The sequence below is a fragment of the Gymnoscopelus braueri genome (genome assembly GCF_963280865.1).
Source record: "Gymnoscopelus braueri genome assembly, chromosome: 10".
Taxonomy (NCBI): domain Eukaryota; kingdom Metazoa; phylum Chordata; class Actinopteri; order Myctophiformes; family Myctophidae; genus Gymnoscopelus; species Gymnoscopelus braueri.
In genome coordinates this window covers 35,129,737-35,145,613 of record NC_137611.1, presented here as the reverse complement: position 1 = coordinate 35,145,613, position 15,877 = coordinate 35,129,737, and the positions used below count along the sequence as shown (strand labels likewise).

Here is a 15,877-nt window from a genome sequence, read left to right as displayed (position 1 = left end):
GAAGGGTCCACAGTCCCGAGACACTGTAGACAAAAATGGTACCATATTATAATGAGCATTACTGAGGACCAATTATGTGAAGATTAGGTTAGAAATGAGTCTATAAGCCCACTCATTTCACTGAGGTTCACCAAACCATGTAGTTTCGTCTCGGGTTACCGACTCACTTTGTGGACATGGCGAAGTTGGGGAAAAACATAATGCAACAAAAATAATAAAGAATATCAAGAACATATCTGCACAAACAAGGCTAGGGGCGTTATCCCTTTTCCAGGGCAGGACACCAATCAGTTTCACGTTAAGGGAAAAGCCAAAGAAGAAAAACTGTCGTCATCTTGATTGCATGGAAACAATGTTCACACTTGCCTTGCCGTGAGATGGAGTCTCTTTCACAACCAAGGAAGAGAGGTGACGCAGGAGCTCCTCATTGTGGGCACAAAGGTCTTCGAAATCAACCTGTGCATCATAGATGAACATGAGGAGGTTAGACAGGGTTGCTGTGAAACATTTGTCAACCACGGGTGAATAAATAAGGACAAAATATAGTTAAGGACTTAAACTGTAGCCTATGACAAGCTGTATGGTTAGTTAAGTTAGTGTAGGACTTGCCAGGCTGTAATGGTTAGACAGTTAACATGACAGGCTACATAGTTAGTGTTGGTCATGACAGGCAGGTCATGACAGGCAGTATGGTTAGTTAATATTGACAAGATGGGCTATATGTTTGCCATATAAATTAAAGACAGACAACAGGCTTTGACACTCACCTCCTTCCTTTTGGTTGCATTCCTCTCCGTCCACTCAACCATGACTGCACCTTTGGCTTCATCCACAGACTTCACCACCGAAGAATGAACTCTGCCTGGTTACATATAGATTCAAGAAATAGTCGTGTTGGTTCCCTTTTGATGTTAAACTCAAATGTATGAAATACATATTCAACAAGTCCTAAACGGTTAACAAAGCCTGATCTCTAAACAATGCAGAGTAAAAAACAATTAGCCCTTTTTTCTCCCCAATTTAGTCATTATGCCAATTGATTCCTCCCCACACACACACACACACACACACACGTGTATGTCACTGCTGACTCACCTGCCAGTGAGGAGCCCCCACCAGGAGGACGTAGACTAGAGCCTTCGTCCTACTCCTCCCACCCAACCCTTATGACAGGTGCTACCCCAGCCCATAGGAATACTTGAACAATTTCACCCTCCCCTCCAGACTTCCCTCCCCCAAACAATAATGTTAATTTGATAAACGTTGGGCACTTGTAACAATTTAAAGGGATTGTAGGCGATTCAGAGATAAACAAAGGGAAAAAATCCAGCAGTTCGTTTCCCCGACCACCAGGGGGTGACGCACGGAGGACTTCCATAGAGTAAGCAGACTTCTAAACGGGCCATGCCGAATATAGGTTACTTTTTTCGGATACAATTCGCGGAACTGCCCACCCCTGCCGGTTCTCTAAATTTTTATTTTTTAAATAGGCTCTTTCATGACAAATTGACCACATATATGAAGTTAAACAACTAAATTCTATCCAAACGCTTTTTGAAAAGTAAATTATGTGCCTAAAAAAAGAAGTTTGAGAGCATTTTAAAACCGAAAGTAAAAAGTTCACACGGACGCGCACGGATGCGCACATGTGTGCGTGAATTTACGCACCGGATACCCGGATGTGTAACCTAAATAGTAGGGAAAATACGGATTTCAGAAAGAGGAGTGTTTTTCAATGCAGGAAAACACCCCAGCATCATTATATAGTGGCTGATAGAGGGGAAAAAAATGCAAAATATATATATAGAGGTATTTTTCAAATATAGGCTTAATGTTGCCTACTATACCTTTAACAAGTTCAATGCATTTACATCTTTAGTCAAATGTTTTGATTAAATCCAAAGCTGGATCACTCACTATGCCATAGATGTATCATGGCAAAGATACTACAGTAGACTAGACCCAAACTCAATGTGTTCTCTAATCATCATATTCAACCAGTGTTGGCCATGTCTTCTTCAGTAGCTGCATGCTACCAGTTTGAGTCCAAGTCCTCTTTCCATGCAAGTCTGTCTCATACAATCAACTCTTACAAACCAATGCCCCCATCCAAGGTGCACTTAGAGACCATTATTAATTGTATGACTTATCCAATTGGTATTTCTATGCATGATGTAAACTCAGAAATAGTCTATATGTTACTGGTTAAGAGTAAGTGCCTTTTGGATAGGGGCAGTGGTTTGCATGTACATAGGATTGAACTGCATTACTGTTGATTGAGCTAATCAGCTTCAGGTGTGAGACATACATGGGAAGGGCTGGTGGTTATGCTGCTACTGAGGAGGGCCTAGCCGAACAACAGTTGAATAGAACATATTTCTTTCCCTTTAAAAAATAAAGCCTGCCCAAGTTTCCATAATTACACAAGCTCATTAGCTAAATTGTCTGTTTACTGAAGAGCTGGACACAGACCCTGTTACTGAATAAACACTCTAGCAATATGGTGTGGGTGAGAGAATATTTGCCTCCGAGATGTAGTGGAGTAAAAGTATTGAAAATACTCATGTAAAAGATCCTCAAAAGTACAGTACTTAGTCTTGAGTACATGTAATTAGTTACTTTCCACCACTGCATTGACATGGACTCACCATCGCTCCTGCTGATCTGCACAGTATGGCCGAGCAGACATCCAACATTATGTGCCTCCATTTCTACGAGAGGTAAGTAGTTCTGCACTGAAAAGTAACAAACAGCAAACGGTCGTTAACAGGACAACATGACTTGGACATTAAACTGGCAGTGAACACTTTACACATTTAGCAGGCGCTCTCATCCTGGGCGACTTCATAGTGTGTGTCAGAATAAGCTAGCCTTGGATCAAGACTATCATATATGCATTTGATCGATTTTGACATCTTTATATCTACGATAGTCGTGGGCCGTTCCCCTCAGAGCGTCCTGGATTTCACCTGTAAATCCTATACAAATGCAAAATATAGTGCTTACCCGGTTGCCCCAAATGTTAACTCGGTATTCGGAGTCTTTGTGCACTGCATTAGTCCGTATTTTTCAATAGATATGCCTTTTAATCCCGTCTGTGCCTGAACACCATTCCCCCCTCTTTTACATTGAGTGTAATACCAGGGTTCACCGGACGCGCCCCGTCACTAGCGTCCATTGAGGTAAACGGGGAACTTCCGACAGAATCCGACACAGACGGGATTAAAACATATCTACTACTGAAAAAAAGACGGACTAATGCAGTGCACACTGGATCCGAATGTCGAGTTAACATCCAGGGCTACAGTAGCTGTAGTATACAACCCTCGTAGACGTATTTATGATTCTGACGTCGCAAGACGTCAGAATCATAAATACGTCTACGAGGGTTGTATACTACAGCTAGGGCTACAGGGTGTACATGTACGGACTTTCTGCGCAGATGTCCAGTGACAATTGGGGGTGAAGCCCAAGAAAGACTATAGATACGCGAGTAAAAGTCAGACTCGATAAAAATACATAAATGATAAGTCTTGATCCAAGGCTAGGATCAATCATGAACTCCAGTCAGTCAAAGTAGAATGCAGAGAGACCACATCTAGGGTGCGTTCGGAAATTTCGCACCGGAGCACACTCGCCTATTAGTTTGTATTGGCCAGTGCGCTCAGTGCTGTATTTCCGAACGCACCCCTAGTGCCCCGAAGAAACTAGGATAGCAGGTAAAACATAGCATTTATCTAAACAACAGGCCATCTAAATAACGTTAACATTTGGTCAAGAAAATAAACTGGCTTAATTACTTACCACTAAGAAAAGAAAGCTGCTATAGAAAGAAGAACGCCGAGTATTCGCAACAAAAATACACGAACACAGTTAAAAACACAGAGCAAACACACCACCGTCTGATTGCGTTTGGTTTGAATCAAACTGCCTCCGGAATAGAAGACGTCTGATTGGTTGACTTGCGTTTTATGAGGCACTTGTAACACCCGATTGGTCGAATGACAGGAAGTTGTCATCATCAGGCTGATGACTGGGCGGGGTTGTATAAGGTAGAAGATACTTTTACCCGATATATAATAATGACTTTTACATCTCAGACTGTTTTAAATATATGCTGTGGTGGGAAAAGTACTCACAGTTTTTTTTGCTAAAGTAAAAGTATCAATACTGTAATATAGAAATACTCTGTTGCAAGTAAAATTCAAAATGTACTTGAGTAAAAGTACAAAAGTATTGCCATCAAAATGTACTTAAAGTACCAAAAGTAGAATTACGCAATATACAGAACTCATTTCACAAGTTTTCAAATGTATACAAATCTTTTGAAAATAGCAGATCTACAAGCTCACAATGCGTTGCATCAATGTATGTTTTGTAATCAAAATCTACAAAGTAACTAGTGACTAAAGTTACTAATAAAAAACTAATAATTGTAGTGGGGTAAAAGTACAATATTTGGATCCGTCTATAAAAGTATAGAAAATGCAAATACTCCAGTAAAGTATAAATCAGATTTGTAGGCTACTCAAGTATAGTACTTGAGTAAATGTACTTAGTTACTTTCCAAGATTGATAATATAATATAATATAATATAATATAATATAATATAATATAATATAATATAATATGACATGACATGACATGACATGACATGACATGACATGACATGACATGACATGACATAATATGATATTATATGATATTATATGAATTCATATATAAAGACACACTGTTGCTGATTAATAGGCAAAATTATCAACATAAAGTATTGTTTTGCAGTCCATTCAATCGAGCAGTAATTGTGCAATATCATGCATCACCACACTGTGGTAGTGTCGGGACGTTTTTACACCATGGGTGAATAACAATCATAGGCGCACCATCACAGACAGACCACATGGCTACACATGCCTTCCAATAGCTGGATATCCACCTTGTATTCAATATTACGTTTTTCACTGCAGATTATTTTTTCAATACAAATTATAGCCTACTGTTCTATTGTACGTGAAGTGGTACTGAGTATTCATATTGGACCCTTTTAATTTCTTTATTTTTTATTTATTTATTTATTTATGTATGTATTTATGTATTATTTGTATTCATTCATTTATTTATTCATTCATTTATTGATGTATGGCTACTTATTACCAAAAAATAAATGCAATCACAATCTACTCCAATCTACTAATATTAATTTATTAGTAATTTCCAAGAATCAAGAATGTTCATTTGTCACTACTAATTCAAGCACTTACCAGTGTGGCTCATCTTTAACAGTCAGTTTCTGGGGTGTTGCTTGTCGTCCATAATAATTTTTGCGTATATATATATAAATATATATATATATATAAATATATATATACATAAATATATACATACGTACATACATACATACATACATACATACATACATACATACATACATACATACATACATACATACATATATATATTAATGCAGAATGTATTTATTTATTAATTTTGTATTTATCTTTTTTGTAGCACTGTGTGAGAGACGGACATGTCCACGCCATTGTCTTGTTGGTGGAAACTGGGTAGATGATGGACGGTCACATGCCCTATACATGCATATATGTGACCGTCCACCATCTACCCAGCTTCCACCAACAAGACAATTTTGTCTCTTTGTCTGTGTCCCTTTTATGCACTTATATGGAGTTCCGTGTGAGGCATGCCCAAATATGGAGTCCAGGCCAGTCTATGACATCAGGGTACTCCATAGATGGGGATAATATAATTTCATTTGTATTTTTTTAACCTTTATTTTACCCAGGGGAGGTTGGCTGAACACAAATGCTATTTTTCAGCAACACCCTGCTTCACATTCAGACATAACACCACCTGTCAACTGCCCAGTGCAACCACAGTTGTCCTGTAGTTCAAACACATTTATCAAGTTCCACGGATGCTATGTTGCACCCACACACAGTAAGCTGCTGCACGATGGATGCCATGGAGAACATGAAATGTGTCAGGAGGAGTAAAGAGGAGAAGAAACTCCTCCGAAAACAAATTAAAGCAAGTCACACTTTATTGAAACACGAGGGCATCCGTACGGTATCTCAACCCACCAAGAGTCTGGTTGTAGCTAATGGTGGTCTTGGGAACTGTGTTAGTCGGGAGCAGCTGTTGGCGGCGCTACAAGACATCGGGGAGGTGGAGGCCCTTACTAGGCCCCCTCTCAAACCCTATGCCTTTGTCACATACAGGTCAGAGGAGAGTGCTCAGAAAGCCCACACTGTCCTCAACGGACAACAGCGGCAGTCTGGAGAGAATACTGTCACATTGTACCTCGGCTTTGTCCATTCAGTACCCAGTGAAGTGGCGGTGTGTGTGTCCCCGCCAGAGGGACTCGTTTTGGTCAAGGACTTCGTGTCTCGTGAGGAAGAGGCTTCGCTGTTGTCAGCTGTCGACTGGAAGTCCACTGATGATGAAGATGACGTGACTCAAAAGGTTCTCAAGCACAGAAGAGTCGAGCACTTTGGTTATGAATTTTGCTATGACAACAACAATGTTGACAAGGACAAACCATTATCTGCTGGTATTCCTGTGGAGTGTGTTTCTATTTTGGAGCGCTGTGTGAGAGACGGACATATCGACGCCATGCCAGACCAGCTGACTGTCAACCAGTACCAGCCAGGACAGGGTATTCCTCCACACGTGGACTCTCACTCTGCCTTTGAGGACAACGTCATGTCACTCAGTCTAGGGGTCAAGGCAATGATGGAGTTCCGTCACCCAGACGGCCGTGTGGTTGCCGTGGCGATGCCAGAGCGAAGCCTCCTGGTGATGAAGGGAGAGAGCAGATACCTCTGGACCCACGGAATGACTCCCAGGAAGTTTGACACGGTGCCGGCCTGTGACCCCCAATCCAAGCCTGCCACGTCCTCTGACCGCAGTACACATGGCAACTTGACACTGAGCAAGAGAGGCATATGGACTTCATTCACCTTTCGAAAGATCAGACACGCACCGTGTCGATGTGCTTTCCCCTCCACCTGCGATAGTCAGAGTGCCGACCCCCCCCTGCCCCTCCCGCTTCCCCTTTGCCATGGCGATGCGGTGCTCCTGGAAGAGCGCTACGTGCACCGCGTCTACGCCGCCATCGCCGCCCACTTCAGCAGCACTCGTCACTCGCCCTGGCCACGCGTCTGCCACTTCCTGCTCTCGCTCGCTCCTGGCGCCATGCTGGCTGATGTGGGCTGCGGGAATGGGAAGTACTTGGGCGTCAACCAGGAAGTGGTTGCGGTGGGCTATGACCGTAGCAGTGCGTTGGTCCAGATCTGTGCAGAGAGAGGCCACCGGGCGTTTGTCTCTGATGCGCTCAGTGTTCCCCTGAGAGCAGCCTCCTGTGACGCCTGTATATCTATAGCTGTTATACACCACTTCTCCACACAGGAGCGTCGTTTAGCTGCAGTGAGGGAGCTGGTCAGACTCCTCAGACCTGGAGGTCAGGCCCTCATCTACGTGTGGGCCCTCGAACAGGAACACAACAAGCAGAGGTCCAAGTACCTCAAAGAGCATGCTGGGAACCATAGCCCCACAGAACATACGTCTCATCATGACGGTCTAGTCCCCAAAGGGAGGCTGAGCGTGCACACGAATCGCACGTCCTTCAACTCCCAGGATCTCCTCGTTCCCTGGCACCTGAAAGATGGGGGGAATGGACGAGTGGGACAGAATGGAGAACAGGCTAAAATAAAAGCAGGGCCCACAAGGACTTCTCATAACTCGTCTACTGAAGGCCACCAGGGTTCTGTTTTGGACTCAGAATCCAGTCCAGACTCAAACTCAACTCACAGCTCAGTGGTGGAGCCTAAGAGTAAATCCGGTCCAGGAGGTGTAGGATCCAGCCCAGCTCTTCCAGTGTTCCACCGCTATTACCATGTGTTCCAGCAGGGGGAGTTGGAGGAACTGTGTGGAGGAGTGGCTGGGGTTCAAATACAAACAAGCTACCATGACCAGGGCAACTGGTGTGTCATACTGGAGAAAGACTGAACGAGGAATGCTAATTTAAAAAATCATGGATGTTAATTGAAAAACTCGTAAACGATTAATTATTTGCTAATTTATTTGAAAATGCACTATTTAGAAAGGACGAATGTCTGCTGTTTACCCATAAAAATACCTTTTTGTGTTTTCTGTTTTCCTTAAAAATTATTGTTTATTTTTACATTGATTGATTGATTGATTGAATACTTTATTAGACAGAAATGTAAACAGCACGAGGTCCAGTCAGACATTTGTGCTAAAAGGATAACATAAAAATACAATATCATGTATCATACTATGCTATCTATCATGCACGATAGCAGTATAAACGAGGTCATGGACCTCATCATTCTTATCTCAGGAACCTCAATCTACACTCAAATCTAATTCTGTGGGTGTGTAGGCGGAACCAAGGGGACCCATAAGGGTCCATTTGGTTCCATCTGTACACTCTTAAGTTGCAGACCCATGGGGGTCCATTTGGTTCCATACTGTTAATCACCCTGGGAGTCCGTGGAGCCCGTAATTGATAACCAGTGCTTTAAAGAAATGGAATCTATTCTATTTTGTCACATATTGATAAATAGGTGCACAATATGACTGGGATGATATCTAAGAACTTTAAAGGTACTGTGAGTGAAAAAGTGTTCTAATGGTGGTCATTGCTATAGACTCTGTGGCAATGATTGCAATCAGACTATCAGACTATCACACTCTGTAGTGTTGATTGGTTTAAACAAATGTAGTGCATTTTTACATGACTTTGGCAGCTTTCTCAATCTTCCTGGGGAGCAGAACAGCCGTATGTTGGGCAGCACTGAGCGATGGTGACTCCACCACCTAGGGCCTATGCGTTTATTGAGATCCTTGTCCTTGTGGACGAACAGTGGCGGGGGATGACACGAGTCGTCTTGTTGTTGGGCAACGTTTCCAACCAACGCTGTTTTTATTGACAAAAACTATGCTTATAAATTATCATAAACTAGATGTGAGGGCCGCTTCGCGGCCCTCACATCTAGGCCCGATCCGTCCAGACAGCACTGGCCTAGTCACTCTGCACACACGTCATGCGAAGTCCGGCCCCTCTGGCCTCTCCTCTCCTCTCGGCTCCTCTCCTCTCCTCTCCTCTCCTCTCCTCTCCTCTCCTCTCCTCTCCTCTCCTCTCCTCTCCTCTCCTCTCCTCTCCTCTCCTCCCTCCCGCTTTGCTTTGCGGCCCTAACCTCTAGTCCCAACCTCCCAACCTCTGTCATGTGATAAAGAGGTCAGACTTCCTGTATCTGGTTGCTATGGCAACCTGCCAGATCAGGCTGAGGGTCTGATAGGCAAATCAGAGAATCAATTAAACCGAGAGTCTGATCACTTATCGAGGTGGGGTAAGATGCCTAAAACATAGCCATAGCTCTGATCAACAGTCTGTGGCGGGTCTTGGAGGCATGTGGAGTGATCCTGTGCTTGCGAATCCCGCACAAACTTTCGGAGCTTTTGTCAATTATATAGTAGTAAGATAGTAAGATGTGTACATATCTGTCAAAAGGATGAAACACGTGGTAGCAGGGAAATACAGAACAATTTAATCAATAATCATTTGATTTCAATGTACGAGACAAGTAGAGCAAAGAACAACATGGGTACTGTAAAAGGAACCAAGTAATTGATGGTTAGGTCCAGCTGCTATTTGTCGCTGTCACTGCAAGCTCCGCAACCTCTGTGTTTAATGACCCACTCCATCGCCTCATGACCCTTGCTGGCTTCATTAGAAATGTAATTTGCTATGAGTCCCTCTAGGTATGAGCTTAAAACGGGCCCTTTAACAGTGATCAGAGCTCCTTGGTTCAAAACTGTCTTTTCGGGGTCCTTAGGATGTGGCTTAAAGGTCAGTTTCTCATCCACAGATGCCATGCTGGTGAAGTTGATATTTGTGGTTTTCAGCTCACAGGTCTTCTCACCGAGGTCTACCACCGAATGTTCCTTGACATAAAGGCATGCTCTTTCTAAACCAATGATAGATGAGGCTATGGCGGGCAGCCCCCAATCTGAGCATTGCAAACTGATGCTGTGTAACCGTCCGTCCGTGTCCACCATTCTGCCTAAAACATCCACTGCAAACACATTGGGTTTCAGGGGGTTGGGGTACTTCTGCATCGCTGCCTTGGCCACCGTCTCCCAAGGGTGGTTGAATGTGTGTTCCGATGACCAGAATGTCATTCTGAGGTTTATCTGAGATGATTCAGCCTTCAACCAATGAACTTGCTGGAGTTTGCACAATATAGTGGACATCTCTGTCTGTGTATATATGTCCGTGCGTGTCTCTCCACTGTTTATGCCCAAATATGGAGATGACTGACCTCATAGTACAGATGTCATAGATGACTGACGTCATAGACTGGCCTCCAAGTACTCTCATAACAAACACTAGTGCAGTCTGTTCACAGCGTGGCTGTACCAAGTAAGTACCGAGTCATCCAGTAGAGGGTCTGTAACTACGTCCGTCTGTCTGTCTGTCTGTCTGTCTGTGAGTTAGCAAACCCTGCAAAACGCTTGGCCGATCAGCAGCACTAAACCTCTTACCCTGCCAGTAGACCAAATCAGTAACTCCCCAGAGTCGACACAAGTGTGTCTGCCTGCCTGTTGTAGCAAGAATTTGGCATTTCATCCTTCAAACATGCTGCCAAGGCTCGTTTTCATTTCAGCCAATGCCTTGAAAGGCAGTGGTCACTTTGGAGCTGGCCTGGTCCAGGCATCACGTTCCCTCCACACAACGTCCCAGAGTCTGGCCCCCGTACCCCCTCTTCCAGAGAAGGGAGGAAAAATCCGCCATGGAATCATCCCCGACGAGCTGTTCCATTTTTTATACCCAAAGACCGGAGTCACAGGGCCTTACATGCTGGGTACCGGTCTCCTCGTCTACATGCTTTCCAAGGAGATCTACGTCATCAACCATGAGACCTTTGCTGCTGCTGCCATAGGTGCTGTGACTATCTATGGAGTGAAGAAATTTGGCCCCAGCATTGCAGCTTTTGCTGACAAACTGAATGAGGAGAAAGTAGCCAAGGCTCAGGAAGTGAGGACTTGGCCATGGCCAGCCTGGCTCAGGCCATTGAGGATGAGAAGAAGGAGCAGTGGAGAATAGACGGAAGGTCAATGCTCTTTGATGCTAAGAGGAACAACGTGGCCATGCTGCTGGAGACCAACCGCAGAGAGAGGCAACACATGGTGAACAATGAGGTGAAGAAGCGCCTGGACTACCAGATCGCCCTGCAGAACCTTCACCACCGGATGGAGCAGGAGCACATGGTTAACTGGGTGGAGAAGAACGTTATTGGCAGTATCACCCCCCAGCAGGAGAAGGAGAGCATTGCCAAGTGCATCACAGACCTGAAGGCACTGGCTATGGCCACTCAGGCCAAGGCTACAGCCTAAACCAGTGGTTCCCAAGAATCCCAACCTATTCTGGTTGTGATTCTTGGGTACTTTTTCTGATTTTTTTTGAATTACGCAATATACAGAATGTCTCATTTCACAAGTTTAAAGTTTAGTTTCAAAAGTATAGAAAAATGCAAATACTCCAGTAAAGTATAAATCAGATTTGTACTCAAGTACAGTACTTGAGTAAATGTACTTAGTTACTTTCCAAGATTGATAATATAATATAATATAATATAATATAATATAATATAATATAATGTAATGTAATGTAATGTAATGTAATGTAATGTAATATAATATGACGATATTATTTTTTATTACATGACATGACATGACATGACATGACATGACATGACATGACATAATATGATATTATATGATATTATATGAATTCATATATAAAGACACACTGTTGCTGATTAATAGGCAAAATTATCAACATAAAGTATTGTTTTGCAGTCCATTCAATCACGCAGTAATTGTGCAATATCATGCATCACCACACTGTGGTAGTGTCGGGACATTTTTACACCATGGGTGAATAACAATCATAGGCACCATCACAGACAGACCACATGGCTACACATGCCTTCCAATGGCTGGATATCCACCTTGTATTCAATATTACGTTTTTCACTGCAGATTATTTTTGCAATACAAATTATAGCCTACTGTTCTATTTTACGTGAAGTGGTTCTGTAGTATTCATATTGGACCCTTTTAATTAATTATTTATTTATTTATTTATGTATGTATTTGTGTATTTTTGTATTATTTGTATTCATTCATTCATTTATTTATTTATTCATTCATTTATTGATGTATGGCTACTTATTACCAAAAAATAAATGCAATCATAATCTACTCCAATCTACTAATATTAATTTATTGGTAATTTCCAAGAATCAAGAATGTTCATTTGTCACTACTAATTCAAGCACTTACCAGTGTGGCTCATCTTAAACAGTCAGTTTCTGGGGTGTTGCTTGTCGTCCATAATTATTTTTGCCCTCCTCAAACATCGTAGCTATCCAGCAGGGCATGAGGGGGCTCCATATGCTCAGCCCAACAAACCACCTTCTGAAGGACTCACAGGTCCAGAGAGGGGCTAGCCTTGCTTTTTTCCCATGCCAAACAGTGATGCCCTGGCCAGTAAGCTCTGGGTGGACTTGAGGAATTTCCTTAACTGCCTTAAAGCAGGCTTCCTTCAATGGGATATGAAATTATCTTGGCATAACTAATATGAAATATAAAATCCTCATCATACTCAATAAGCATACGTCAAGTAGTGCTCAGTGGAGGGCAAGTCTCTGCCAGCCGGGAGGTATGCGGCCGGAATGCCCTATACCTCCCTTCATCATTGTGTCTGTATTGTGGTGCATGTGATGATTTGGTTGCATTGTGTGGTTAGGAAAAGGCACCGGGCAAAGGGTATGATAAAGGATGCTATTTGTTGTAATTCCATGTGTCACTTATGTTTGTACGGGGCCAGACTTGGAACACAAATCAAGCCGGGAATTTAAAAGACAGTGGCCCTCATGTCTGTCCAACATTACATACAAATATTTAAGTAGTTATAACATTCAGCCAAAGTGCATCAAGCAGCTAATCAGTATATGAACGTAATACAAACTAAAGTGGCCAGCATGATAGGACAAGTCGGCTGTGTGTGTTTTGTGAATGGTTGAAACCATGCAGGATCATGGTAGGAGAGGTCAAGTGTATGCTTGACAGCGACAAACAGTGTGTCTATAAGAAATACAAAAAGATGAACACGTGTTACAAGACAAAATACAAGACAATACAAACTTGCCAAAACATTCGTCTAGAGTTACTTTACTTACTAAACTCCCAAAAACAATACACAGGACTAAATGCTGGCTCTTTGTTGGAAGTGGTAGAGGTGAAGAGAGGCAAATTAGTTAGCTGGAGTTTAAAATGGCTACTGTCTTAAATTGGTGCAATCCAGCTGCAGCAATCCCTTCGAATGGACCAATTACAGGACCCGCATCTGTAGAAACATGGGGAACTGTGATTCATGAGAAAACTCAGTGCGTTCGACAGGCTGACCCAATGCGTATCGGACACTGAAAAGAATCGTTCGGACAGCTTTGTTTGTTTGCCCATCACTAGTTACAGTACCATTACACGCACGCACGCACGGAAACACACACAGTAGGAAAGTGAGATCTGCGATATCAAAACAAACCACAACAACTCTGACTGAGGGTCATAGCACATGAATGACTAAAGTAGGCTATTACTCATTCTCCTCTCTGACTCAGAGAGTAGTTATGAAGTGATATCCTGTTAAAATGACCACACCTTGGCACCATTTACGGCTTAACTGCTACCAGACTAAGAAACAGCAGTAATAATGATCTGTTTATTTTAATTTGTCATGTGTTTAATACTTGTCTTGTACTGGTATTCTGAACACGAACTGGAAGTGATGACTGTTTTACAAATAACAAGACCACTACTATGGTTTCATTTGACTCATTCTATTGTTTGTATTTTGACTTCATCTTTCCTTACTGATGAAAACACACTCACTCAAGTCAAGCATTTTTTACTTTTTATTTTTTAAGTTTACATAGAATACAAGACATCACTTTCATTCTCCTTATATCCGCCCACCCACACACACCCACATAAACACACAGTGCCCAGGGTAAAAAAAACAACGAAATATAAGAAATATAATATCATCAATAATCAATCTACATTAATAACATGCAATTACAACCGAAAGAAGAAGACAATCTATATATACTGTATATATTATCACCTCCTCCAGACATCCACCCAGTGTTTATGTATCGGTGGAAAAGCCTTCCAGCTACTTAGTAGGATCAGTTTTCAGACTAATAATGAAGAGAAAGCTATGGCCTTTGATTGACTTGGTGGCACTAATGACTCCATTGGAACCACGCCAAAGAACGAGATTGGGGTCCAAACAATGTCACACATTATGAAACGGTAAAGATTGCTCTATAATGACATGGGCAAAAACAGGGAAGCCAGGTTGAAAGTGGTTGATACTTTTTTTTAAACTCAATTTATTTGGTAGAGTTTGAATCTTCCTGATGAGGCTGATGTTTGACTTGTGCCTATGCCCATGTACTGTGTTTATTTGTGCCTTTGAGCTGAGTATGTGTTGTTGTTTATGTCTGTGTTTCTTGTATTCGCGTGATTGTGTGTTTAACCACATGAACGCTAGCGTCCCTTTTTTTGGTCACATCATCATAGGCGAACATTCAGCGAAAATAGCCGATCTACAGAGCTTATAGATCAGCTATTTTTGGCGATAAGTTTTGGTGTAGAGGGAAAGAAACGAGGGGACCAAGTACATACCCTGGGGGACTTAGGTCAACAAAGTATATAGGGTTTAAGTGGTGAAACATGCTTTATGAATGCATTTGACATTACTTTACGTGAAGATAGATTGCCATTTATATCTATGTGTGAGTCTGTTGTCAAAATGAGAGAGCTGGCTTTGACATAATGACAAAGCAACTTACCATCCAATTTGAATGATTTATAGTCCCATTAATTACAAATGACACACAGAGAGAGAGACACACACACACACACACACACACACACACACACACACACACACACACACACACACACACACACACACACACACACACACACACACACACACACACACACACACACACACACACACACACACACATGCTCACACACACATGCTCACACACAAACAGACATAGACAGCTGATGTAGAGCTGCGGTTTCAGTCAGAAAGGAGAAGATGAGGGGGTCTCACGCGAGCCCCCCACCCCCCCCCCTCCTACACTGTGACATCACAGCTGTGTGCTTTGTTGTCCTACATATTTGCAGCAGTGGTGAAAAGTAACTCATAACATTACTACAAGTACAGTAGTTAATTTCATTTCACGTTTCTGAGGCACTACTTTACTTGAGTATATTTACATTTTGTTTTTAATACTTTATTCTTCTACTCCACTACATCTCAGAGGAAAATATTGTACTTTTTACTCCACTACAATTATTTGAGTGTAGTTTTAGTTGCTATCGTTACTTTGAGTTTTGCAGATTATTAAAAAAAACGTACATTAACCACTTAAGCCCCATTTTATATATTGTATATCTTGTGACGTGTTGTGAGCTTGTAGATCGGCTATTTTCAGTAGGCTATTATTACATTTTCCGTTCAATTAATGGAAGAGAATGTTTTGGGAAAATGTAATTTAACTTAAGTACTGAGCAACATTCACAGTAATATTTGAGTAGCCTATCTTCACCTTGAGTACTGGGGTTGAGTACTTTGTCCACCACTGCACATGACAAATTGTGGCTTTGCCGAGGCAGGTAGTTGGATGCTAACACCAATGTAAGAAGAAGTCCATTTCTCTGAGCGACGCAGTAAAAACAGAC

At 42.2% G+C, this 15,877-nt stretch overlaps 2 protein-coding genes and 2 pseudogenes across 4 annotated transcripts; 2 read left to right on the top strand and 2 right to left on the bottom strand.

Moving 5' to 3' along the window:
* Positions 1–330: 330 nt before the first annotated feature.
* LOC308093532 (kinesin-like protein KIF2C) lies at positions 331–3,891 on the bottom strand (the record flags this gene model as incomplete). The annotated part of the gene is made up of 4 exons (XM_080439867.1): positions 3,805–3,891; positions 2,649–2,735; positions 768–862; positions 331–456 (listed from the first exon to the last, which is right to left on the bottom strand). The coding sequence occupies exons 2-4, from the start codon at positions 2,707–2,709 to the stop codon at positions 331–333; spliced, it is 282 nt and encodes a 93-aa protein (XP_080295993.1). The 5' UTR covers positions 2,710–2,735; positions 3,805–3,891.
* A 2,080-nt stretch (positions 3,892–5,971) lies between these two features.
* On the top strand, positions 5,972–8,026 carry LOC308093531 (tRNA (carboxymethyluridine(34)-5-O)-methyltransferase alkbh8-like; the record flags this gene model as incomplete). Its single annotated transcript, XM_080439866.1, has 1 exon — positions 5,972–8,026. One exon carries the CDS (start codon positions 5,972–5,974, stop codon positions 8,024–8,026), a length of 2,055 nt encoding a protein of 684 aa, XP_080295992.1.
* Positions 8,027–9,678: 1,652 nt separating this feature from the next.
* LOC308093530 (PRELI domain containing protein 3B-like) lies at positions 9,679–10,225 on the bottom strand (annotated as a pseudogene). Its single transcript has one exon. The product of its transcript is annotated as a PRELI domain containing protein 3B-like (transcript).
* A 436-nt stretch (positions 10,226–10,661) lies between these two features.
* On the top strand, positions 10,662–11,440 carry LOC308093088 (ATP synthase F(0) complex subunit B1, mitochondrial-like; annotated as a pseudogene). The gene has a single exon. The product of its transcript is annotated as an ATP synthase F(0) complex subunit B1, mitochondrial-like (transcript).
* The last annotated feature ends 4,437 nt before the right edge of the window (positions 11,441–15,877 follow it).